Source organism: Camelus ferus, chromosome 5 (assembly GCF_009834535.1).
Source record: "Camelus ferus isolate YT-003-E chromosome 5, BCGSAC_Cfer_1.0, whole genome shotgun sequence".
Classification (NCBI taxonomy): Eukaryota; Metazoa; Chordata; class Mammalia; order Artiodactyla; family Camelidae; genus Camelus; species Camelus ferus.
The window spans coordinates 40,107,838-40,133,360 of NC_045700.1; the positions used below are offsets into that span (position 1 = coordinate 40,107,838).

At 36.1% G+C, this 25,523-nt stretch overlaps 1 protein-coding gene across 8 annotated transcripts in view; it reads right to left on the reverse strand.

Moving 5' to 3' along the window:
* COBLL1 (cordon-bleu WH2 repeat protein like 1) overlaps nt 1–25,523 on the reverse strand; it is a 141,586-nt gene that overhangs the window by 62,702 nt on the left and 53,361 nt on the right. Inside the window, exon 1 of one of the 8 annotated variants that reach the window (XM_032479596.1) lies at nt 20,581–20,828. The exons of 6 other annotated variants lie outside the window; for them this stretch is intronic. Coding sequence is in view for 1 of the 2 variants with exons in the window: in XM_014557526.2 (XP_014413012.1) it covers nt 15,147–15,148 (2 nt within the window). In the remaining variant the exon portion in view is untranslated. Of the gene's footprint in view, nt 1–15,146; nt 15,166–20,580; nt 20,829–25,523 lie in introns of those variants that run through there. One more of the 8 variants, XM_014557526.2, reaches the window with a different exon arrangement.

A 25,523-nucleotide genomic window follows, 5' to 3' on the forward strand; every position in this document is an offset into this window, starting at 1 on the left:
CAGTTCCCTAGGACATTTTCCCTGTCTACTGCAGACTGCAACAAACAGTTTTAATGTTCTATGTATGTATGACTTACTTCCTAAAGTACTTTGAGTCTATGCTGAAAACCCACCTTAAATTACTTAAGATAAGCCAACTTAAAAAAAAAAAAAGGAAAGCAGAACAAAGCACAAGTTGAAATATTATTTACATAGAACTACTGGGAACAGCTTAGTGTTCCCCATTACTTTAAATAATAAAGCATTTGTCATCTTTGGTCCTGAAATTTGGAAAGCATAGTGGGTATTAGCCTAAGATCCTTCCATGATGAATTAGAAACCCAACAGTCAAAATGCAATGTGTAAGTAAGTAAACATCAAACACAAAGCAAGGAAAGAAGTGGCGTAAAACTGATGGGTAACCTTGAAATTTCAGAGCAATGAGAGCAAGTTGAAATGAGCTCTGTGGGGGAGTGAGGCAGGTACGGAGTTACACTTCAAAGAGAAGAGATATGTGACTCAGTTCTTCAAAGAAAAGAAGTATTTAGGCAGAGAGAGCCTGTAGGATCATTTATAAATTGGTTTCCAACTGTGATCTATTTACATTAAATTCAGGAATGTGTCTATCTAGTTAAAGTTTGTTTACTACATTGTGTAGTCTAGTAAAGAGAATACCAGGCAGAGGCCTGGATTGGGCCTGAATCCCAAGTACCTTTAAGACTTTGTTAACTTATTTGACCTTTTACTCACCAGCAAAATCTTTAAAATGCCTTTTACCTACCCACATCTTTACCAATACTTGAAGTTTTTTTGGTTGAGATGCTTTGAAGCAGTAACAAAATCACATATCACCCAAAGCCAAAGATATTGTGAAAGTAATCAAAGTTTTTAACAATCTAAATGCAGGAAATTCGGGTAATGAAATGTAAGAAATCAACATGCAATAACAACTACAATTTATGGATTAAGAATACTAGTTTTCATTAATATATTAAAATCACAGTGACCACCATTGAAGTGCCCCACCCCTTATAAATAGGAATGATGTTTGAGCCAGTTTTCTACTCAAGGGATTTTCACATAAGCTCTTCTTCACTAGTAGCCCAGTTTGACTCAGTTTCTGCTCCTCAGAGGCCACTACCTTCAACAGTAATAACAGCAAATTTTACACAAGGGTGGTGGAGAGAAGGTTAAACTGAAGATATTTGGGACAGAAAACATTTCTGTATCAAGGCAAAAATTCATTCATCAAGCCTTAAAAATTACAAGCCACACTAAATTACTGCTTAAGTAAAGCACTGTTTCGTTCATTAAAATTGTCAACATTATACTCCACTTTCATCATGAAAATTAAGGTACATTTTCATATTATGCACTATTGAATACCCAAATTTAACTTTAACACAAAATTCAAATGGTATCCTGCTACTACTACTGATTTTTTTTTTAACCACTTGATTTACAAAGCACTTCAAAATCATGTGTCCATTGTTATCACTACTCCATCCCTGTCAATATTAATATCCTTAAATTAAATGAAAAGGGATAAAACAGAAGCTCAGCAAAACAACAGAAATCTACTCAAATACCTCTTCTTAGCTTGAAAGAAAAAAGCTTTCAATTGTACATGAGGTATACTTGCATCCTTAATAAGCCACTCAAGTCCAGTGGGATCTCATCTGTTTGCTATATTTATGTCATATCCCTACAGATTCAGAGAACTACTACACAAAAATACCACTTTGATATTAAAGACAAAATATAAGAATGGAATTATAATTCTTAAGACAATAGGTTTTTAAAGTATTACATTCTAATGACTGGAAGGAAATTTAACAGCCACCCCCTCTCAGGGCAGAGGGCTCTCAAACATTAGATGCACTGTGGTCAGTGTTGAGGAAGCGGTCCTTCTGGCAATGCTTTCATGGCCCCTAATCTATCCATTTCAACAATAAAGTAGAGACCGATATCTCAAAACGATTTCTTAGAGTCTCTTTCTGGGTTTAATGAAACAAGAGAAAATTTTATTAAACAAAAATTTGCTCCAGTGGTAGGCATAACATTGTGCTACATGCCTGAAGGTATGCAAGTAAGAACAAAAGGTCCCTTTTCTGGATGAGCCTTATATCTAATCAGAATGAATATATATACAGTAGCCTTAAAAGTTAAGCAGTAATGAAAGGCAATGAGGGGAGACCCAAGGCATTATTTGACTCTCAACAGAGATTTCTCTTGTCAAGGTCACCAATCACCTATGTGCCCAAATCTAACAGACAAATTGTACATCTTGTCTGGGTCACATTTGAGTTAAGTTCCTAAATTCCAACAAGGACACATTTCACTGCTGCTCAAGCCCTCTGCTGGGGATTCTCTTCCCTTGGCTTCTTTGTGTGACAGTACAACCTGCTGTTTTCTTCCTTTCTCACTGCCACTCTTCAGTCTCAATGCCCTCATCTCCTTGCCTGATTTTTAAACGTTGGGGCACCCCAGGGCTCCTTGTCTGCTCCTTTCTCTTCTCTTTCTACAATCCTCACCCCCATGTAATCTCATGAAACTCCATGGCTTTAAACACCAACTATAAGTCTTAAATTCACGTCTCCAACCTGACCTGTTTATTGAGCTCTGTCTTACATGCCCCAAAATCTCATGGTCTTCTCCATCTGAATGTCCCATAGGCATCTCACAATCAGAACTCTTGATTCTCCTCTTTACATCCAATCCCCAAACGCATCCAAACCTCCCCCAGTATTTCCCATTCCTGCAAACGGTTCCCCACTAACCATCCTGTTACCTCAAGCAAACATCCTAGGTATATTTTGATGCCTCTCTGTCCCTATCTCCTATTCCCCGTCATCAAGTCCTGTGAGATTTTAACTCTAAAGCATATCCTGACTGTGTGCTTTTCACCAGCTCCTCTGCTACCACCCTGGCAATTAAGCCGTCATCTCTTGCTTGGATTGCGCCTGACTGGTCTCTCCCACTTCTCCTCTTGTCCCTCAAGACCTGTTCTTCTCTGCAGCAGTCAAGAGGGATCTTTTAAAAATGTCAGTCAGATCACATCACATCCTTGATGCTTCACTTGTCCCTCATTGTTTTGAGAATAAAACCCGAATCTCATCCCTGGTTTGCAAAGCCCTAGATGAGCCAGCCTGGTGATTCTCAAAGTCAGATTTCACAGCAGCAGCAGCAGCACCTGGGTCCTTGTTAGAAATGCAAATTCTCAGGCCACACCCCAGGCCTAAATAATCAGAAACACCGGGGATGGAGACCTGCAATTCACCTCTGATAACTCTCCAAGTGACTCTGATGTACACTAAAGCCTAAGAGATCACTGAGCCAGCCCCCGCCAACATCTGAGCGTCCCTCTAATGACTCAGCTTCAACTCTGCGTGTAATTCACACGGGCATTCTGTCCCTTCCTGAAACAGCAGGTTCCTCTGCATCTGAGGGTCATGCAGAGCTGCTCCCTCAGCCCACATGCCTTTAACCAAAGAACTTCAAACGCCTGCTCCTTCAGCTCAGACTTCAGATCCAGTATTTCTCCTCATGCAGGTATTCTCTGACCACTCAAAAGCAGTGCCAACACTCACCGCCACCCATCTCTTCACCCAGTGGTGCTCAAATCTGGCTACACAATGGACTCCCTTGCAGAGTCTTACAAAATGCTGAGGCCCAGGTCCCACTCCCAGAAATTTTGAGTTAACCAGCTGTGGGTTTGGCTTTTTATTTTTCAATCTCTCCAAGTGATTCTAAAGTGCAGCCAAGTTTGAGAACCACTGGTCCAGCATGACACCTGATGGACAGTAGGCATTCCATTAGAGTTAATTATTTACTTTCCTAAGAAATTTTGTAAACTCTGAAACACTGTCTGAAGGTTGCTACTTAGGTCAATCAAGTTCGTGTAAATTCAGGAAGGTCTCAGAATCCTTGACTATAACAAATCTTAAAAGTAGTCCAGAGTTTACTAATAACTTTTCTAAATTTAAATCCCCATTATATTTTTACTTTCTTTTATCTAAGAAGGAAATTCCTTATGAAAGGAAGGAAAACAAATTTCCCTTGTTACTTTTCAGAGTTATATAATTTACTTACAGAAAAATGTACAAATATAAGTGAATATATTTTTACATATGTATATACACACTCAAGGAACCTGCCCACAGACGAAGATATAGAGTAGGAAAATGTACCTATAAATTAAAAATTAAATTTCTCACATCTGTCTTATAAACGTTGCTGCAATTTCAGCTTGTCTCTGGGCTTTCCTAAGTATCTTAAGTGGGTTGTTTATTTTATTCAGAGTTAAGAAAGTCAAACATCAACAAGAGGAAAATGAGGAAAGCCTTCAGTAGAAATGAGCATATCAAAGGAGATAAAAAAATTTCATCAAAACAAATGAGCAAAGTTGACAAAACAGACTTGAAAGCAATATAAACAATGAGTCATGAGACAGTCAACAACTGGGCACCCACTGTGTGCTCAGTGCTGTAGAAAGAATCTGGGTAGATTAAAGAAATACCACATGCGGTCCTCTAATATCAGTAGCTTAAAAATGAAATGAGTCCGTTCAAACCATTTCAAAGATGTCCTAAACAGACCCCACAAAAACTAAATTAACTGAATGTTTATCTAGTTCCAGGACCTGTGCAAATGTTTTACACAGATAATCTTTTAACAAGTGCTTGCGTTAAAAAATATTTATCTTATTGAATTCATAAACATTTATAGAGATTAGCAAATTTCTCTCAAAAACAAACTGAAACTTCAAAACCATGACCCAGCAGAGCTCAGTTGCCACCACATTCACTGTGTGCAGAGCCTTCTGCCCAGTAAGTAATAAATGGCAGTAGCAACTGCACTCGGCATCATCTACTGAAAGCTTCCTCTGAACTTTCTATTTGATGCCTTGCAGACAATGTATATGGGAAAGCCAGTGCAGTTTATGAAAATTAGTCTGAAAAGGTAAGAAATATGATTTACAATACAATTCAAACATTCAAAAATGAATAACACACATACAGGGCGAGAGAACTGCAGAACTTCTTGGGCTTCTTTTTTCTTTGGCACATAAAAATTAAGTATAAAAAGCTTTATAAAGATATATTTCCACTTTTTCAAATGAGGTTAAATATGTATTAAATTTAAGACAAAAAAAGTCATCCACAATTGTTTTACTCAGTATGCTCTCTGAAAACATGAAAGAATAAATGTAAAGAAAGACATTTTCACCCCTAAAAGGATGTTAACATGTTCTTAGTTTGCAACCCAGATGTCCTTCAGTAGGTCAATGGACAAATAAACTATGGTACATCCAGACAATGGAATATTATTCCATTATTTCCATTTTTCCACTATAAAAGAAATAAGCTATCAAGCCATAAAAAAAAAATGGAGGAATCTTAAATGCATATTACTATGTGCAAGAAGCCATCTGAAAAGGCTGCATATTGGACAATTCCAACTATATTATGTTCTGGAAAGAGTGAAAATATGGAGACACTAAAAAGACCAGGGGTTGCCAGGAGTTGGAGGGAGGGATAGGTGGAACATGAAGGATTTTTAGAGCAGTGAAAATATCTTATATGACACTATAAAGATGAATACATATCATTATCTATTTGTCCAAACCTGAAGAATGTACAACATCGAGTGATGACTGGTGTAAACAATAGACTTTGGGTGTTTATGATTTGTCCGTGCAGGTTCATCAACTGTGACAAATGTACCACTCTGGGGGGATACTGATACTGTGGGAGGCTATGCAAACGTGGGGGGGAGGGTATATATGAAATCTCTGTATCTTCTGCTCAGTTTTGCTGTGAACCTAAAATTAATTGCTCTAAAAACATTTTCTTTAAAAAAAGTTCTTAGTTGGGATGCTTTTTTCAGTTTTCAAAAGAATGCTAGGTAAGGAACTATATAAAACATTAAATGTGGATGTTATAATTATTAAAATATATGTACATATGCATATTAAATGGTGGGAATGTATATGTCAGCCAAGCAAGCATACTGGTACATTAACCAACCATAAAATGAAAGCAAAAGTTGCTTTCAAGTCACAATCTCAATAATCTACTTTCCAAAATGTACTTTGGTAAATACTAAACAGCATTTAATCATTAGTCTCTGTAAAGTTTAAATCGATGTTGGGGAGTGGTGTGAGTTGGAGTAAACCATATTCAAAAGCATAACATTCACTGCATGTGGATAAAGAAAACTCCTTGACATAACTTTTCCAAATCAATTTTCCTAGCTACAAGTTTTGTTAAACACTGGCTAGAAAAACTACTTGGAGATAATGTCTCAGAGTTTAGAAATATTAAAATCTAAACTAATACTTTATACAAAAATTAACCTAAAGTTGATCTAAATGTAAAACAAATGTAAAATGTTTAGATCAAAACATAGGAGAAAACCCTTGGGACCAAGGCTTAGGCAAAAGGATCTCAGACATGACACCAAAGACATAATTAGTAAGATTTTTAAAAATATCAATAAACTGAACTTCAGCAAAAATTAAAACCTTTTGCTCTGTGAAAGACCCAGTTAAAAGGATTAAAAAGACAAGACACACACCGGGAGAAAATATTTGTGAGTAACACAGTTAACAAAAAGACTTATATCCAGAATATAGAGAGAACCTTCTAAACTCAATAGTAAGAAAACAAAGAATCCATTTATAAAATGGGCAAAGGTTTGAACTCTTTACCAAAGAGGATATAAGAATGGTAAACAGGCACATGAAAAAATGTTCAACATCATTATCCATTTAGGGAAATGCAAATTAAAGCTATCATGAGATACCACCACACACCTAAATCAAAAACTACTGATAGTATCAAGTGCAGACAAGAATGTGGAGAAACTAGATCTCTCATTTGTGGCTTATATAAGGTGAATGCAAAATGGTACAGTCACTTTGGGAAACAGTTTGTCAGTATAATATGAAGTTAAACATACACAAACTATACAACCTAGCAATCTACTCCTGGGTATTTACATGAGAGAAATGAAATTTTATGTTCACACAAACCTGTACATGAATGTTTACTGCAGCTCTCTTCATAACAAACCCAAATAGGGAACAACCCAAATGTGCTCCAAAATGAGAATGAGAAAACTGTGATGCATCTGTGCAATGGAATACTACTCAGCAATAAAAAGTAAGCCTTGATACACTCAACACCTTAGATGATCTCAAAGGCATTATGCTGAGGGAAAGAAGCCAGTCTCAAAAGGTTACATACTATATGGTTCCATTTACATGAGTCCCAAAGTGACAAACTTACAGTCTTAGAAAACAGATCACTGGCTGCCAGGGTTGGAGGCAGGGTGTAATTAGTAAGGTAACGTAAGGGATCCTTTGTGATAACGCAACAGTTCTGTATTCTGATTGTGGGAAGTCACACAAATCTACACATGTAATAAAATTCCATAGAATTATAAATCAAAACAAATTTTTAAAAGATACTGAATGCATGTAAAAGCTGCTGAAGTCTGAATAAGGTCAGTACCTCAGTTAACACTATTATACCAAATTCACTTCCCTGGTTTTGATAACGTACTACAGTTATGTAAGACATTCTTATTGGGGGAAGCTTGGGCAAAGGCAGAGGGAAACGTTCTGCACTGTTTTTGCAACTTCTTCCAAATCAAACTATTTAAAAATTTAAAAACTTACTATAAAAATATATCTTAAAGTAGTGATTCTCAAAATTAGATGGGCATTAGAATCACGTTTGGGTGATTCTAAATCACACTTGGGTGGCCCCACACTATACCTTTTTAAATAGAATCTGCATACGGGGTCCAGGTGATATATACTGGTGATCCAGTACATATAAACAGTTTGAGACCCAGTGGACCAAAATAAAGGCAAAGGTACTGGAAAGAAAAATGATGATTGCCATCAATGTATATTATTCCATTTGATGGCTAATTGCTAAAGAATCTATACAGAACCGCATTCACAGACTATCTTACTGAACCAAGAGGCTCTCATTTATACTCAGTGAAAGACATACAAATGAAAATAATTCTTAATCTATTTGAAAATCTATTTTGAAAATATCATTATTCATAACACAAATCTGATATATCAATACAGAAGTGAAAATGCTGGTATTAAAAAATAAACCTATGCTATTAAAACAGAGGCATATAGGGAAAACACATTCTCATTAAGAAACAAAGGTCACATGTTTAAATGTCTACTAAAGGTGCTTACTTGTGCTTCCATGTGAAAACAGTACTGTCAGCAAACTACACACATAAACATAAGCATTGAGGTATTTGATCTAAAAGCTTCTTTTGTTGGAAAATAAACCATTAAAAGATCAGCCTAGACATTACCCTATATACGACAAAATAAGACTTCAAACCCAAGAAGCCTGGCAAAACTTACTTCAGTTATTCCCACCTCAGAGGTCGTTCACTAAGTGACACAACTCTCAAACCCCAGACCCATGGTTTCTGCATTTATGTTGGGGGTCTCTGTGTCTAACATCTGCTAGTCCCCTTTCACCTTTTCCTCAGGGAGGAATTAAATCACTGTTTTCCACTGTCTTCTATCTGTCTTATTACCAGGGGAAATATAACAGAGAATAAATCAAGTTTTAGAACACCTTAGGCTGCTCATTTCTGGAAGAATGCTAAACTATCTTAAACAGTTGCTACAAACTCTTAAATGCTAGCTCACTTGCTCTCAGCTCCACAGAAAATTAAGTCTTTTGAATGAAAAATTAGTCATTTCCTGATTATGCTCAAATAGTTCAGCTGTTTAATATAATAATTAGCAAACATAATAATTAGCAAAATCTAGAATGTGGATAGTCTACAACTCAGTTCCTCTAACAAACTGACAATGTGGGGGAAAAGCTGGGCAGAAGGGAGGCAGGTAGGACTTACATAGAGTGAGAGATTTAAGTGACATAACTACCAAAGTAATGTGTGAAACGGAATCCAATTTGGACAAAGTGACTGTTACAGAAATTTAAATGAAAACTGGGTATTAGATGAAACGCAGAAGGAACCATTCATTCTGTTGGGTACAATAATACCATGGAAGGTATGTTTAAAAATAAAAGTTATTACTTATACATACATAATAAAATACTTATGAGTAAAATGGTTATGGGTGGGATTTTTCTTTAAAAGAAAAAAAAAGAAGAAAATGCAGAGAGGGAAGGAGCTAGCTAAAGCAAGAAAGGCAAACATTTTTGAAGCTGGATGACAAGTAATAAATACTCCCTCCTTTTGTGTTTAAGAATTACTAAAGTAAAACAAAAAAAATCTTATGTTCCATGGTACAACAGAACAAAAAAAAATTGAAAACAGTAACTGAAATAAAAGAAACTACTGAGGTAATCAAAATATATATTTAGAATATATTTAGATCAAATATATACTAATCTCCTAAATGAAGGTCATTTCTGCTGCCTTTTCATGTGTAAAATGAGAAGCTTTAGCAAAAAATGTGTGAGGTTTCTTCCACCTTAATATTCGTAGTAAGTGCCTGAAGTAAGTAAAGATCATTTTTCTTTCTAGTATCTTTGCACTAACCCTAACCCATTTCAAGCCCTAGGCAATTACTGCCAATTCTCACCAGGCATATGAAAAGTTTAAAGTCATGATTTCCCAAAGTTATTTGAAGTCACTGGCATTTAAAATTACCACATATTCATGAAAGACCAATAGATACTCAAAAATTATAAGCCACACAGACTATACAAAACACAGCTTCAGACACAAATTGATTATCCAAGAAACATTTTGATTATAATTAAAACAGCTCGAGGACCACAAGATTCTGCTTTTCCATTAAACCACTCTTCTTTCAATTACAGACCAAGGGGTTAGTACAAATATTAAATATACAATCACTATAATATAATTAAACATATTTGTTTTAAGACAAGATACAAAGTAGCAATCATTGAAGAGACTAACATATCTAACAAAGGAAGGGTAGTTTGTATAATGAAAACACAAAACAACTACATTTAACTTACACTGGATTCACTACCTAAACCCAAGAAAAGATAGGATCCCTCCGTAAGTACTGCTTACACAACAATGTGTAGTTCAAAATTGTACTTTTAAACTCACACACAAAACTGCATAAGTATTTTTAGTATTTTCTTATATATTTAAATTCATTTGGGGAAAGAAATCTGTTGAGTTTTTAAATATGTAAGTAGAATACATATTAATATTATCTTACAGAAAACAGTCTGAGAAGAGTGATTTAGGATAATGATCAAAAAGGAATGCAAATATACCAAAAACCCTTTAATATTTCTAATCAGTAGGTTACTTTAAAAAGCCATTTAAAGTGAGAAATCAAAAGTTCAAGTAAACCTTTAGCACTTTATTTTAATTTAAAATAAACAGATATATTTTAACTCATGGATCTCTGATGCAGAGTGAAATTTTTATATTTGAACTGTACTCACTGATTGGATTTTCACCTTGTCTTTCTGGCATAAGCAGCACACAAAGGCTCGCCTTCCTTTCCCCTTTTTCTTTCTTTTTTTTTTTTAAGTGAGCTAAAGATTTCAAGACACCTGCAAGCAATTTGAATGCAAATTCCTTGATTTTATCATTTTATTTCATTCTTTAGTTCTCTCATTCACATATAATTCAACAGTACGTCTTTTTTTTGGGGGGGGGGGTAGGCACAGGAGGCCTACTCACCAAAGATTCTTTCTGAAGTACTTAACTTTGCTTTTACAGAAACAACTCTCTTACTGAATTCAAATCGTATGTTTATAATATTTAGGTAAATTTCATTATTACAATAAGTAATGGTAAAAACAGGCCTTAACAGGTTAGGAAACAGTCAAAACAGATTTTTTATAAAAAAGGCATGTATGGGCAATCTAGAAAGTACCTTATAGGCTTTGGGGGTTCAATGTGCCAAGGACAGCCATTCGGCATATTTTACTGAGGGAATGGAAATTTTACTTGACTCAGTGAATGATTTCACTGAAGTTTAAAAGCTTCTACAATCTTACTAGACATAGCATTGCTAGAAAACTCTGATCCATACACTGACAGATCTTTAAGAAACTGCGGCCCAGAACTCAATTTTGTTAGTTCATCAACTTGAATACTAGCAGGCCAATCAAAAATCACATAAGCTGCCTCTTAATTTTGTAAGAAAGGTAGTAAAAAATGAAAACACTATGGATCAGATCACACGTCACAAATGATACGAATAATTCTCTCAATAGAATAATAATCTAAGCAGTATTAAGCTATAAATACGTAAGTATAACTCTCCAGAAACTATCATTTTTATCCTCCTGTAGAAACAATCCCTTTTATTCAGGGAAGAATGATCTGAAACAATCCCTTTCTTTCTGTCATGACTATTATTTTCAATCCCAAAGAAAATAACTTAATAAAAAGTATAAATAATCCATTTGAAATCTTATTTATGTCATCATAACTAAAACATCACAATGAAATTAAAAACCAAGTAATACTTACTGACAAAGAGCTAGGTATCTCTGTGAAAGAGTTTACCTTCCTATTTCCTTATTTTTAGGTACAAATGGCATACTAAGCAAAGAAATCTCAGCTTACATACTCTTTATTTTTCATCCAGCGACAGTAATGTTCATTGGCTTCTTATAAATGGTCACAATTCTGACCACTAATTAGTTCAGATTAGTGAATTCTAATTAATGAATGGAAGCTGAGACCAGCACTTTAACTCTCTGGTTTAATGCTGTGTTCTAAAGGATCTAGAATATTTTTCAGCACAAAGAAGATGCTTAATAAAATACTGTTGAATGAATGAATTCTCCAATGAATTCTTTTTTTCAGATACACACAACATATACAGAGTCAGGTCCTCAAATCTTTTCTCAATTTAAAAAAGAATTCTAATTTCTCTAATTCACTCCTATACAACAAGCATTTATTCAGCACCTACACTGGCTTTGGATAGAAAAATAAATACATCAGTTCCTGTACTGGAAAAATAGTTTATTATTATACAATTTTGCTCAATTATGCATAGAAAGCCCCAGATGTTACCTTGTTCTCCCTTTCTCTTTCGGTGTCTTCGGTTTGATCGGTCAGTGAGCACTGGTAGAGCACACGTAACAATGGACACTGCATGCTATTACACTACGATGTGGGGGAAGCTATGCAGGTATCACAGCTCATTCTTACAACAACCTTGTGAGTTGCTGTAATCTCTATTTTACAGCATAAGGAACACATCCCCAAGAGGAGAATTAACTTGTCCTCAGTCACAGTAAATTGCAGATCTAGGTTTGAAACCCAGGGAAGTTCATTTCCAAGCCCATCTCCTTTCCCCCATGGCATTCTATTGCTGAATCTCCAACTGTGGGCATCCAGCGCTGGTGAAATAGCAATAGGAGATCTGGAGTGACAGATCCAAAAACAAACAAACAAACAAAAAACAAAACAAAACAAAACAAAACAAAAAATACCCCCCAACATTGTGTGAACCTATTCAATAAATACAATGTATTATTATTTTCTCTGGAACAACATCTAAAAGAAGCACTGACTCACCAGAAGAAAACCGTGAGGCATGTGTGTGCTAAAGACTAATTCACTCATCAGAACCATGCCTTCGTGCTCTATAACAAGCAAAGGAAATCACCCACATTCTAAAAAGTAAATTTTGTGTCATCTGCCTGGTTTAAGCAACCTAAAATACCATTTCTGGCCCTCTCAACTACCATGTATTTCATTTCCACAGAAAGGTAGCTAATCTAGTGTAGAAATACTGTAAAATCTATTGCAATTCTTCCTCCCAAGAAACAACAGAAGGAAATTACAAAGAAATACACAGTAGTCTCATTTATACAAACTTTCCCTAAGGAAATAGGTGGAACTAGAAACAAAGCCATACATAACATGCCAAGTACTGATGGTCAATGCAGCACAAAGTCTTAGCAAAGATTTTGTTCAAAAATAGCCCTTAGAATATCAAAGCCATTAAAACAACTTTTTTTTTAAGCACAAGAAGTCTAGTATAATAGGTGTGTTCCTGTTATTACAAAAGCCAAGATAAAGAACTGAAATAATAATGACACATTCACTTTTTGATCCTAAAATAAAAACCAATTGGATATATTTACTGCAATGATCTCCCAAAAAGATCATTACATTCTCTTTTGTCCCCCCAAATTTCTTAAGCACCATTCTCATGTTATTCTTACTTTATTTTCTTAACCTCTTTCTACCATTTTTCTTAAGAAAAACTAAAAATGTAAAAAGTAAAAACTAGAAAAGATAAAAATGTTATAGTTTATCTCAAAAGCAAAACTAATCCTTTAACTATTTCTCTTTGATGGATTATTGCTTATTTTCATGAACTAGGTGAGATATCTTCCAATACATCTGCACTTCAAGAAAAGACAGCTACCTTTGATCAACTGTTTTTCCAATTCATTATGAAAATTGGAAAGTCATCTTCATGTGATTCCACAAAATTAATTCTCCAAAAAAACCCCACCTCAATCAAATGTAACTAGCCATCAATTTAAACTCTTTCCAATATTTGTTTATTTAGACAACAGTTAATTACATTGTTTTCCAAAGAGTTTCTCTTTGGGGGGAAAAAATGAGCTTGGGTACACTTGTACCCAAGTGAAAACTATTAACAAGTTACCCCAACAAATAGACTCATCAGTGGAGTATCCATATTTCTTGAGAGTTCAATGACACAATTGACAATAGATTGAAGTTTAAAAAAAGAGGGAGTGTGATAGGGTCAATAACAGGGACAGCATTGTGGGCAGGCTGAAAACAGTAGGATTTAGAAAAAACATGTTTCCAGTTTTATGTCTCCATATGTATAGCTTATGGATAATCACTGCAATCTTTGTATGAATAACTATCCTCTTTCCTTTGACAAGGTTATTGAGTGATAGGAAGACATCCACACACTCCATTTAAAGTCATATCTCCAAGACTACAGAAAATACTCAAAGTTAATTCTAAAGATTAACACATAATTATTTCAAATATGAAAATGGAATATAATTATACTCTTACTGTTGAATGTATAATGGGTTTGTGTTAAATAATTCTGTTACTCACCTTAGTTTTTCCCTTATTCCACCTGGTTCAGTAATTTGTTTTCTAAAGAACATATGCTTAGTGGAAGTAAACAAGACACCCCAGAAGTATATTCTCTTCTTCCTTATTAATGGCATCATTAAATCTGCCTATTTATAGTCTCAAGTATCTGACCTCATGGCCTACATGGATAAATGGATTTGTTTAGTTTTTAATCCTCAGTGTGTGCTTAGCAGCAGTTAATCAGAGGGAGATAATAACTTGATATATCTTTTTGATCTTTAAAATAAAAAATGGTGATATTACATTTTCTGTTGTTTTGACTTATATGAACTTTAAGTATGATAAAGTTTCTTTGTGAGTGAAATTTGAAAAATATAAATCTCATGTATTTATTTCTTTAGGAAGACTAAATTTGAATTATGCAAGTCAGATTTCTACAAGGTATTTAGAAACTTAGCCCTTGTTAATTTAATGTAACTACTCTGATTTTATTTAACAAATTATTTTCTGGATTTAAGACATATTTTATAATAGCAAGTTGATTTATAATTTAAACACATAAAATATTTCCTAGGCACAAATAATTATTACTTTTCCTCTACTCTAATTTTTTAAAAATCTTACCACTTCTAAGAAGATTTCTTTAAAAACTAAACAGCTATGTTACAGGAAATAATTTTATGCACTCTTGGTGGAACTGTAAATTGGCACAGCCACTATGGAAAACGGTATGGATGTGTCTCAAAAAATTAAATATAGCACTACCATATGATATAGCAATCCCACTTCTGGGTATATATCCAAAGGAAACAAAAAGAGGATATCAGATATCTGCACTCACATGTTCATTTCAACATTATTCACAAGAGCTAAGATATGGAAACAATCTAAGTGTCCATCAATGGATGAACAGTGAAAAAAGATGTTGTATATTACACACACACACACACACACACACACACAATGGAATGCTATTCAGCTATGAGAAAGAGAGAAATCCTGCCATTTGTGATTACACAGACGGACCCTGAGGGTATTGTGCTAAGTGAAATAAATCAATCAGAGGAAAACAAATACTGTATGATATCACTTACATGTGGAATCTAAAACAGCTGAACTCAGAGAATCAGAGTTACCAGGTTCCTGGGAGCTAAAAACTAGAGAAAATGGGAGATGTTGGTCAGAGAGTACAAACTTACAGTTATAAGATGAGTAAGTTCTGGAGAGCTAATGTATAGCACGGTGATTATAGTTAATAATACTGTATTATATACTTGAAAGGTGCTAAGAGAGATCTTAAATGTTCTCATCATAAAAAAAGAAATGGTAACTTAGTGCTATGGCAGCAACCATTTTGTAATATATAAGTGTATAAAGTCAACACACTGAACACCTAAAACTTATGCAATATTATGTCAATTATGTCTCATTTATATTGATATAATGTCAATTACATCTCAATAAAGCTGGAAAAAAATATTTTCCACCACAAGACAACGTTAGCTCACATTTTTCTTCATTTTATTATTTCTTTTAAGCCACTAAACCTCCAGATATTCCACCTCAAAATTTGAGCATATACAAAAAGACTCATTTTCATATTTCATCTATGATTACATAATATTAGGTATCTATTTAAGGGATGAGGTTAGTGTGGTCTTTAAAAAAAAATAGTGAAGTTCTGGGATACACATTTTTTAAAAAGAAGTACGTTACTCTAAGCAAAGTGATGAGTCAGGCTGTGACACATTTAATGTGTCAAGGAAAATAAACAATATACTCTCCAAATCAAAAAACCATAAATTCTTCAGCTTTTTCTATAAAAATTTTGATTAAATGAGTTCTCACACATGTTTAAAAGTGTTTAAGAGTAACAGTAGTTCAAAGTAAAACATGAGACCATTTTGAAAAGCAGACAATTAGAAAATATGAAATGCTTTAAAACCTTTTACAAGTCATATATACTTGCGATCCTTTCAGGAAGTCTCATGAAATAGTCCCGTTCCTTTCGCTCTTTACACTTGGAGAACGCTAAACCGTCTGTGCTGTTCTGCTGCTAACACTACTGTTTATCATGCGTGGAAGTGCCAGGCACTCCTTACCTCTGGCAAATGTGTAAAAGAAGGAATTCACTGGTCTTACAAAATCATTCCGGGAATGATCATGTAACATTTTCACAGGACCTTTTTCTGAAGAGAATGTGTTTTACACTGTCATTTTAAAAAAATAACTTACCAAGCAATTTAAAACCTGGAGAATTCAATGTTTCTGTCTCCTTTATGAAGTTAAAATGCTTGCCAATTCTCAACCTATACAATTTTTAAAAATTTTGAAGCAATATCTCACCAGATAACTTAATCATCAGATATTAGCATTAAGAAACATGCCTATATATAAAATTAGATTTAAAAAAGCAATGAATATATATATAAGCATGTATATGCACGACTGGGACATTGTACTGTACACCAGAAATTGACACACTGTAACTGACTATACTTCAATTTAAAAAGAAAAAGAAAAAAGAAACACGCCTATATGATATTAAAGAAAAATCTTAAATTATTTGTAGGTAGTTTGAAGAAAGCTGGGTATGTGAAAATCAGATTCAGAGAAAAGATCAGGTATTTAATTTTGTAAAGAGGCAAAGGAACCAGGTAAACTCCCTGCGGATGCTCCAACTGGTTCAAGACAAGCATCGTTTTATGGAAACCCCACTACAGCTAGTGGAGGCTGATGCTTGAGTTACATGGCTTCACCCCACTAGTCCGAACGATATGAGCCCCGATATGAATGAACTAGAGTCTGAAAGGCTAGATTTTACAGTCAGTCCTTTTATAAATCAATGTTCACCTTTGCAACAATTCTAGAAATGCTCACAATCAAGTATGGATTATTCAAATAAAAACAACAGAAACCCTGATCCAAAATTGCATGTCCCATTATTTTCACTAATAGAAGCAATATTTATTCTTCCACGTGCGCAATATTAAATCTGATGCAGCTTTAGCCTAAAATAAAATGAAAACTTCCCCTAGGATGTCCTTTCCGGTTTTGATGGAAGAGACTCAACGATCTCTTATAGAGCTCTGGATATTTTTCACCTACATCCCTCTCCACAACCAAACCTCTTTGAAAGGGTATATGTAGTTTCCATCTCTATTTCCTTACCTTGTATCTACTTATAAGTCCACACCCATCTCGCTGCCACCCATTAGCCCCAAGAAGATAAGGCTGTCCAGGATTTTGATTATCACCAATGACCCTCATGTTCTCTGTCCTTATCTCACTTGACTTCTTAGCAGTATTCTAAACAGCTGATACTGTCAATCCTGAAATCTTTGCCTGGAAGCAGATTCCCACTGTCATACATTCCAATTTTGCCAAGAGAGTCCCAGTTTGCCTCTGCTGTCCCAGCTTTAGTATTTAAAACCTAAATCCTACTCCACTTTCTTTCACTCTCAAAAATGTCCCTGCTTGCACAATCACATGGTCATCCTACCTGGGTATTAATGCCAATTTTTTTTACGTCTCCTCTTGACTGTCTAAACTTGACAATGCCAAAACATGAAACTTTAATCTCTGCCCTTTCCAAACTCAATAAACAGCCCCACTAAAGCCAAAAACCAAAGACTTAAACTTAAGTCTCTCTTCCCTTACTACCCGTATTCAGTTCAAAATAGACGCTGAATCCCTACACTTAATCTCCACTACAGCCATCCCAGGTCAACCCACCATCCCCTCCCACCTGCACCACCATTACAGTTTCCCGCCATCTGCACTCATGCTGCAATCCAATCTCCTCCAAAAACTTCCAGGATGATCATTTTAAAACGTAAACTCCATCAATTCATTCCCCGTTTTAAATCCTCCAAAGGTTTCCTCTGGCTCTAAGAATGAATCCCAAAAGCCTCATCCCAGTGAATGAATCCCAGCAAGCCTGGCCTCTCTGGCTCTCGCAGTGCCTGCATGAGCCCCTGGGCTCCGGCAACCCCGGCTTCCTGCTAGGGCTGCCTTCTATGAGCCCTCCCAGGCTCCCTGGCTCTGCCTTTGCTCTTCTCGCCTAGGATGCTCTTCCCCTTGAACTTTCCTCATCACTGAGATCTCAGCTTCTTGTCAAGACTTTCAGGGATGTCGTCTACGGTAGCAAACCAGTTAAAATAGGGCTATCACCTCACTCCATTTTAACTCTCTTTATAGCAAATATCACTGCCATTCTTTCATTTATTTTGTCAGTCTGACTGTCCTCCCCAGCCAGCTCCCCTCAGAATCTAAATTCTGACAAGAGATATCTTGTCAGTCTAGTCTTTTCACTTGCAGGACACCTCCCAGCCTCCCACAGACAGTCAGGCCCAGGCAGGCTGTCTCCTCAGAGCAGAGGGGTCCCTGGTGAGCACCGCTACCAACAAGGCCCCCAGCTCCTGCAACAGACTGCACAGACGAGGGTCCCTCCACCAGCCACTGGCCCAGGAGTTCAGTCTGGGAGGTAAGAAGAAGCATGTAGAGGGTAGAGCTCCACCAGCTTAGATGCAAAATTAAAAGCAGGTAAGAGATGTACAAGCGGGAAATGTGGGTCAGGCCTCCACCTGTGGAACGAATTCCTCCTGCAGGTAGGCCTGAAAGGAGGCCTCTTGAGAACAAAGCTTGCCTCCAGCACTTTTGTAAAACCATGATACGATTACTTTTACTCCTTTTGTAGCTTAGATACATAATTACAGCATCACTCCCCTGTCTTACAATAAGCAAAGTGCTACTTTTGCTCAATGTGGTGCAGTCCAGTAAGACAGAGCTGACACCTGGTCTGAGTCCCAGCTTAGCCATTAAGTGGCTGTGTGATCCAGAGCAAGTCACTTATCTTCACTCTGCCTTAGATCCTCATCTGCACAAGGGGGCGATAGAAATGTGCACTCAGGGGGTTACTGTGAAAATTTAGTACGTTAATAGAAGTTCACTCCTCAGCGCAGTGCCTGCAGCACTGACATAGCTAATACTTACTGAGTGTTCTAATGCCCCAAAAAGAACAGCAGCAGACCTTCACGGTAAACAATTTAGAAAGTGAAGTTGATTCTACTCAATACCCCCTTTTAAAAAAAGGTATATCAGTAAAAAAAAAAATTTATTTTCTAAGTGAAGTAAGCCAGAAAGAGAAAGAAAAATACCATATGAGATCACTCATATGTGGAATCTAAAAAAAAATGTGGAATTAAAAAAAAAAAAAAAGAACATAAATAATGAAACAGAAACAGACTCATAGACAGAATACAAATTTGTGGTTGCCAAGGGGGCGGGGGGTGAGAAGGGACAGACTGGGATTTCAAAATGTAGAATAGATAAACAAGATTATACTGTATAGCACAGGGAAATATATACAAGATTTTGTGGTAGCTCACAGTGAAAAAAACGTGACAATGAATATATGTTCATGTATAATTGAAAAATTGTACTCTACACTGGAGTTTGATACAACATTGTAAAATGACTATAACTCGATAAAAAATGTTTAAAAAAAGACTAACTCAATAAAAATGTAAAAAAATTAAATAAAATATTAAATTTTTTTTAGTTTAGTCAATTTAAACTTAAAGATGCACACAAGCAACTACACACACACACACACACTTTTTTTTTTTTTTTAAGGATTCTGAGTGAGTCTCATGGAAAATTTTTGAGATTTTTCATACGGGTTTTTCCTACACCAACTTTTTAGTGTGGTTTCCTCTTGAAAAACAATTAATCATTAAACATTAGTTAAAGAGTTAAATACTATTTTCCTTAACTCCCAGGACACTGGGTTATGAGCGCCACAAAGACAGAGACACCATCACCACAAAGTATGGACAGAAGCTGCACGATTCATATTGATTTAACAACCACTGCACTTCTGTTTATTTTCAGCTTCGTGCCTTATTTAGAAACCAAATACTGTTTGCCCTGGGCGGTGCTGCCGGTGTCTCTGCCCGGCCAAGTGGGAAGTCCAAAGGCAGGGCAGGCAAAGACACAGTGGAGATGCTATGTTTTCATGAAGACATGCTGCCCCTTTGTGAGGTCTCCGGGCAAGGGGTAAATATAATCCCCAGTCAACAATTTGCTCTTCCACTTGGTCAAACTCTAGAACAGACACCCTTTAAAAGTATCTTGCCTGTGATGCTCATATTTTCCCCTGGGTGTTTCTTTCATCTTGAAGAGAATATTAAATACACACACACATCCTACCAGAATTTCACCAGCAGTGAGTAATTTCCCCTGTAATTTAATTATTGTATTTTAGGATTGTAAAAGTTAGGTTGTATTTTAATTGTAAAAGTAATTTCCACTACTCTAAAATTGAAAACATGAAAATAAGATTCAACACCTTGAATCACCATGAATAACAGAGAAAACAGCCATTTATCTTCTTTGCATTAAGTTATTAGACCTTTTTTTCCTTTTAACCAAAAAGTCTTTTTTTGGGGGGGAGGGTAGCTCAAATCCATATGACAAAAACATTACAATAATGAATCCAAAGAAAAACAATATGCGAACACTTACGGAGAAGGGTTGGAACAGTTTTGTGAAAGTGAAATTCTTCCTCAGGAGTTGTAGAAGTGTGGGGTTAACATTTCAATTTTTAGATAAAAGCAGGCTTTGGCATCCCCCGGTCCCCAGCAGCAGCTCACACACACAGCACACTTACAGCAGCGCATGCTCTCGGGAGAGAGCCTCTCAGGCCCTCTTCCGTTCTCCCTGCCAACAGCCCACCAACAGGCCCTCTGCTTATTTGCAAGACACTCAGGGATAAGAACTGTGCAGAGAGGCGGTCACTCACTGACGTAGTACAATGAGGGGCAGGATGGGAACCTAAGTGGCCTGACTCCAGACCTGCACGCTTATCCGCTAAACTTAAAGTCAAATCTAATTCTTAAATGTGCTCCAAATTAAATCTTCCAACCCGATTTTGTTTCAAAGGGCTTAGCTGTGAAACAGCTTATCTATAAGCACTGTACTCAAAACGCTAAAAAAAAAAAAAAAAAAGCATAGGGGAACTAGGCGCACAGAGAAAACCAGTAAAATAGACCTACTTTCAACCAGTATCGAGAGCATAACAAGATATTCAAACATCATCACTGCTTTTTAAGGAAGATGTGCAAATGCTTTCCTAAATAAGTTGATGACATTATTCATTATCAACGTACATAATTTTTAAACCTGAACAAAGCCACATATTTTATAATGATATTTTTTCTTTAGCCTCAGAGAAGACTATCCAGTAGAAAAAAGGGAATTTTTATTCTTGTAATTTAGGACATGTTTCATTTAGATGATACTTTTAATTCCTCGGTTACTCTGCATGGCCTTTTACTTTCATGCTTTACAATTTCAGAATTCCACAGGTTACAGAAGTGTGAATAATCTTCACGGCTAGCATGGTTATAGTACTTAATTCTCAGTGTTATAAAAGCTAAAAGAAATGCCTGACCTACTTATTTCCAATTTCATGAGTTTTTTTTTTTTACTCCATTAATAAAATTACTAATGTTTTAATGTTAAAGAAAATTTCTAAAGTACAGCTGCACATCCCTAAGGAAACTCTGTGTTGCTGAATGTTTTTTTTCCTTTAAAAATACTCACATGATCAGAAAATGAGTCTAACACACTGAATAGAAAAGTATTATTATACCACTATAAAAACTGAGCAATAAAGACCAAACTTAAGTACTTCCATTATTCTGCAAACTATGACATCAAAGTATATACATTAAAAACCAAACGGAAAACAGGTTAGTGGTTGCCAGGAGCTGGGGGAGGGAAGATGTGGAGTGATTGCTTGACGGTTACGGGTTTCCTCTTGGGATGATGGAATGTTCTGGAACTGGATAGTTGTGGTTGCATAACATGACACATGTATTAAATGCTACAATGCTGTGCATGTTAAAATGGTTAAAACAGTAAATTTTATGTTATGTGTATTTTATCACAATTAAAAAAAAAGCCATATATTTTAAGACTGCTATTAACATAACAAGTAGATGTCTGATGAAAGACTTACACTCCATAACTGCAATTAGGATACAAAAGTAACATGTCTATTAATATATTACTTATTAAATAATAACAATATGTAATTACTTATTAAATAATAATAACTTATTTAACAAAATAATGTTTAGCTTGTCTGAAATAGTAAGAAAATCCATTGTGAGTTTTATCTTCTAAAAAATTGTAACTTCCCAAAGAAAGTTATATTTTAAACAAAATGGTTAGGTTTAAAATGTTATCAACAGTTGAGTAGATTGTCTTCTTTCCAACATTGTTTCTTATATTCTACAAAGGTAAGATTAAGTCTTCAGCATGTGATTATGATGACTATGTATTTTTGGACCTCCATAGCAATAATCCAACTATAAACACCAAAATTCCACAGGTCTTTCAGAAAGGCAGGATGCACACCTCTCATGTTGTGGGCTGTGGCCCTGACAAAGGCCATCCAATCAGAGAGTGCCAGAAACACATGTCCTGGCTGGGCTGGCCAGAATCAAACACTAAATGCTCCTCCTCCACCACAGACATTTCAGACACATCCAATATTTAGAGACAGTGGTATCGGACACTTTACTCTTGTAACAAAGAGGTAAGAATGAAGTTTAAACCATCAAACACTACTGATAGGACTGGATACTGTCATACTCTTTCTACAGTCACCAAACCAAGCCATAAAGAGGAGGTGGTAAGACCAGGGTCCAGGCAGGAGAAACAGCAGGTCTAAGTGGACCACTGTAACCTTCTCAGGCTTCTTTTCTCTCTTCAGGTCATGACAAGTTCTCTCATTTCACAGTGTTCACAGCACTTATCTCTAATTTCATTCATATTAACTTTATGGACAGACTAAAATGCTAAGTTTCCATTTATGCACGTTTTACACTTTCAAATAGACTTTAAGACCCTTGAAGAAGGGATTGCTATCACCACAGGCAGGGCAGGCAGAAGTCACACCACAAATACATGGAAAGCTTATAATCTAGACCATCTTATTGTTATATTTTCAGGTCTGCATTATGTATGTGAAACTAACTTTTAAATTCTATCCTTTAAAAATAATTCTTAGATATTTCTTTAGTCCCCCAAGTTCTTTACACACTGCTAAAGCATGCAGAAGGTGCTCGATTCACATACATAATTATTTTGCATGGCTGCTTCCATGAATTCCTTGGTGATATGCACATATACATTGTTCAGAGCATTGGTTCTAAAAGGCCAGTTCTAATATTAACTCCTCTAAAAAGACATCTCAAATACGTCCCCCTTCCTCCCTTTGGAAACTCCTAGCCCACTGTCCTGTGTTCACTAAGCACTCAGAGGAGGCCTCTCATGGGTAACCAGAGCACAAAAGCTCTATATGATACTTACTAGGCCTTTATCTATTCCCTTCCTACATTGTGGATTCTTTTAGGGTAGGAAATTTGTCATTTTCATTTGGTACTAGAAGAGTCAATGAATGATTTTTTAAAAGATGAATATAAAAAGTAAATGGATATAAAAATAAGGGTATTTGTGCATTCATGAGAAAACTTCTAGAACCTCATGAATGAAGTCAAAGATTTAGAGAGTTGGGTTGTGCGTGGTTTTGTTTGTGTTGTTTTGATTTTTAAAGCAAAAAAAAAAAAAAAAAAAAGACAATAGGCAAACCTCTTCCTGATGAAACAGGGAGAGAGTCACAACTGCCAGCAGGGGAAGTGACACCAAACAATTTCATGTGAGCTAGGAGCTCCAAAATGAGAGACAATGTAATTGCTAGCAGTTGCTATGGTAGCAAAAATAAACCTTATACAGATATTTCAGTCATCATTTAACTATGCTATCTATTTACTGGGGGGTTTTCAGTGGTGGTTGAAGCCAAGAAAGGAAAAAATAACATCTGAGGCTTATTCGCCAGGAAGAAAATAGGAAATTGATATGTGGGCAACAACTGAGGTCTTCTTCAATCAAAAAATAGCTGGAGGGAATCCTAATCCCCTCCCCACAAAGGGGGGACATTCTTACACAGACAGGCATAGAACAGGAGGCTAAAGGAAATAAAGGGATGGAAGTGAAGCAATGGCATAAAAAGGATAATAAATCTAACTTTTCAGATAAATGTCTTAAGTTCAATTTACAGTTTTCCTAAGTATAAGAATATTTCTTGTTAACAAAGTCGACCTTGTTGCATGGAGAAGTGAATCAAGAATATTTGAACACATGGATGGTAACTGCAAACTGGAGGGCACTTTCTATATAAAAGGGACTCCAAATGGAGTCCATATTCACAAAGGTGTTTTATACATATAAAGGGCAAGGCACTATGTTAGTACCGGAAATGTACTAAAATATGCAGTCCAGCCATAAATACACACAAAATAACATGGGTACAAAGCATCTTAAAAGTCATGACAAATAAAACAGACAGTATGTATCTGGGCAGAAGTATGAAGAAAAACATCCTGGAGGAGGTGAGGGCGGACATGGTCTCATGGGCTGTGGATGTTAGATGTTGAGATGGACTGATAGAGGCATTTTTTGAAAACTGAATGTAGGAACGAGGTGTAAGCAGAGGCAGGCATCAGTGGGGCTTTAAGAAAAGAAAGAAGCTTCATTTACGGGGTGGAGTAGGAGGAATGACTCAAGCAACCAACAGTAATAACACTTATAAAATAAAATAATAACTCATCTTGAATCACACCAGAGAGATCCTAATGAAGAGCCTTTATTTCACAGCTCCATCTCCCTTAGGTCCACAGTCCATAATCACTGCCTCGAGTGGCCTGAGTATCACTCTCCCCCGTTCTTTCTCACCAACCACATACCTGTCTATCATACCTTTGGAACTGCTATCCAATCCCCAAGAAGCATGGTACACCATTCTTAATATTTTCTACGAAGATTCCCTCTACTTCCTTGCCTTAATGTATGTTGCCTGTTCCTCGGTTACACCATCTCCATCATAAACGTCTCAAACTTGATTCTCACCTTGCCTCTGCAGATCAGGGAAAGGGAGCAGAGTCGCATTTTCCTGAATCCCTTCTGCACCGTGCATACTGATGGATGACTCTACTTTATTAACAACCATGCCTCTTCTTCCAATGGTCTCACCATCTAGGCACATTGCCATTTTATCCATGTTAGTCACTTAACTCCATGTTGCCTTCTACAAACATAGAGAAGTTTGATATTTGGCTCACAGCAAACTTCCCTGCCTTTTGCTGTCAGTACTCTGTAAACTTCAGTGTGCATACTGATGGTTCATTCAGCATCCTACCTAGTGAACTGGCCTCCTTACACCTGGACTGCATCACCACAGGACCTTGTCACTGCCTGAAAGCTTGCCACATCAGAAATACCAAACTTTAATACCCCATCCTCTGATTATAACTTCTTATGCCTTTTCCACTCCTGCATCCCCTGCTCTGTGAACTTGATCCCTCAAATACTGTAGCCTCGTTTACTTGCCATCCATCATA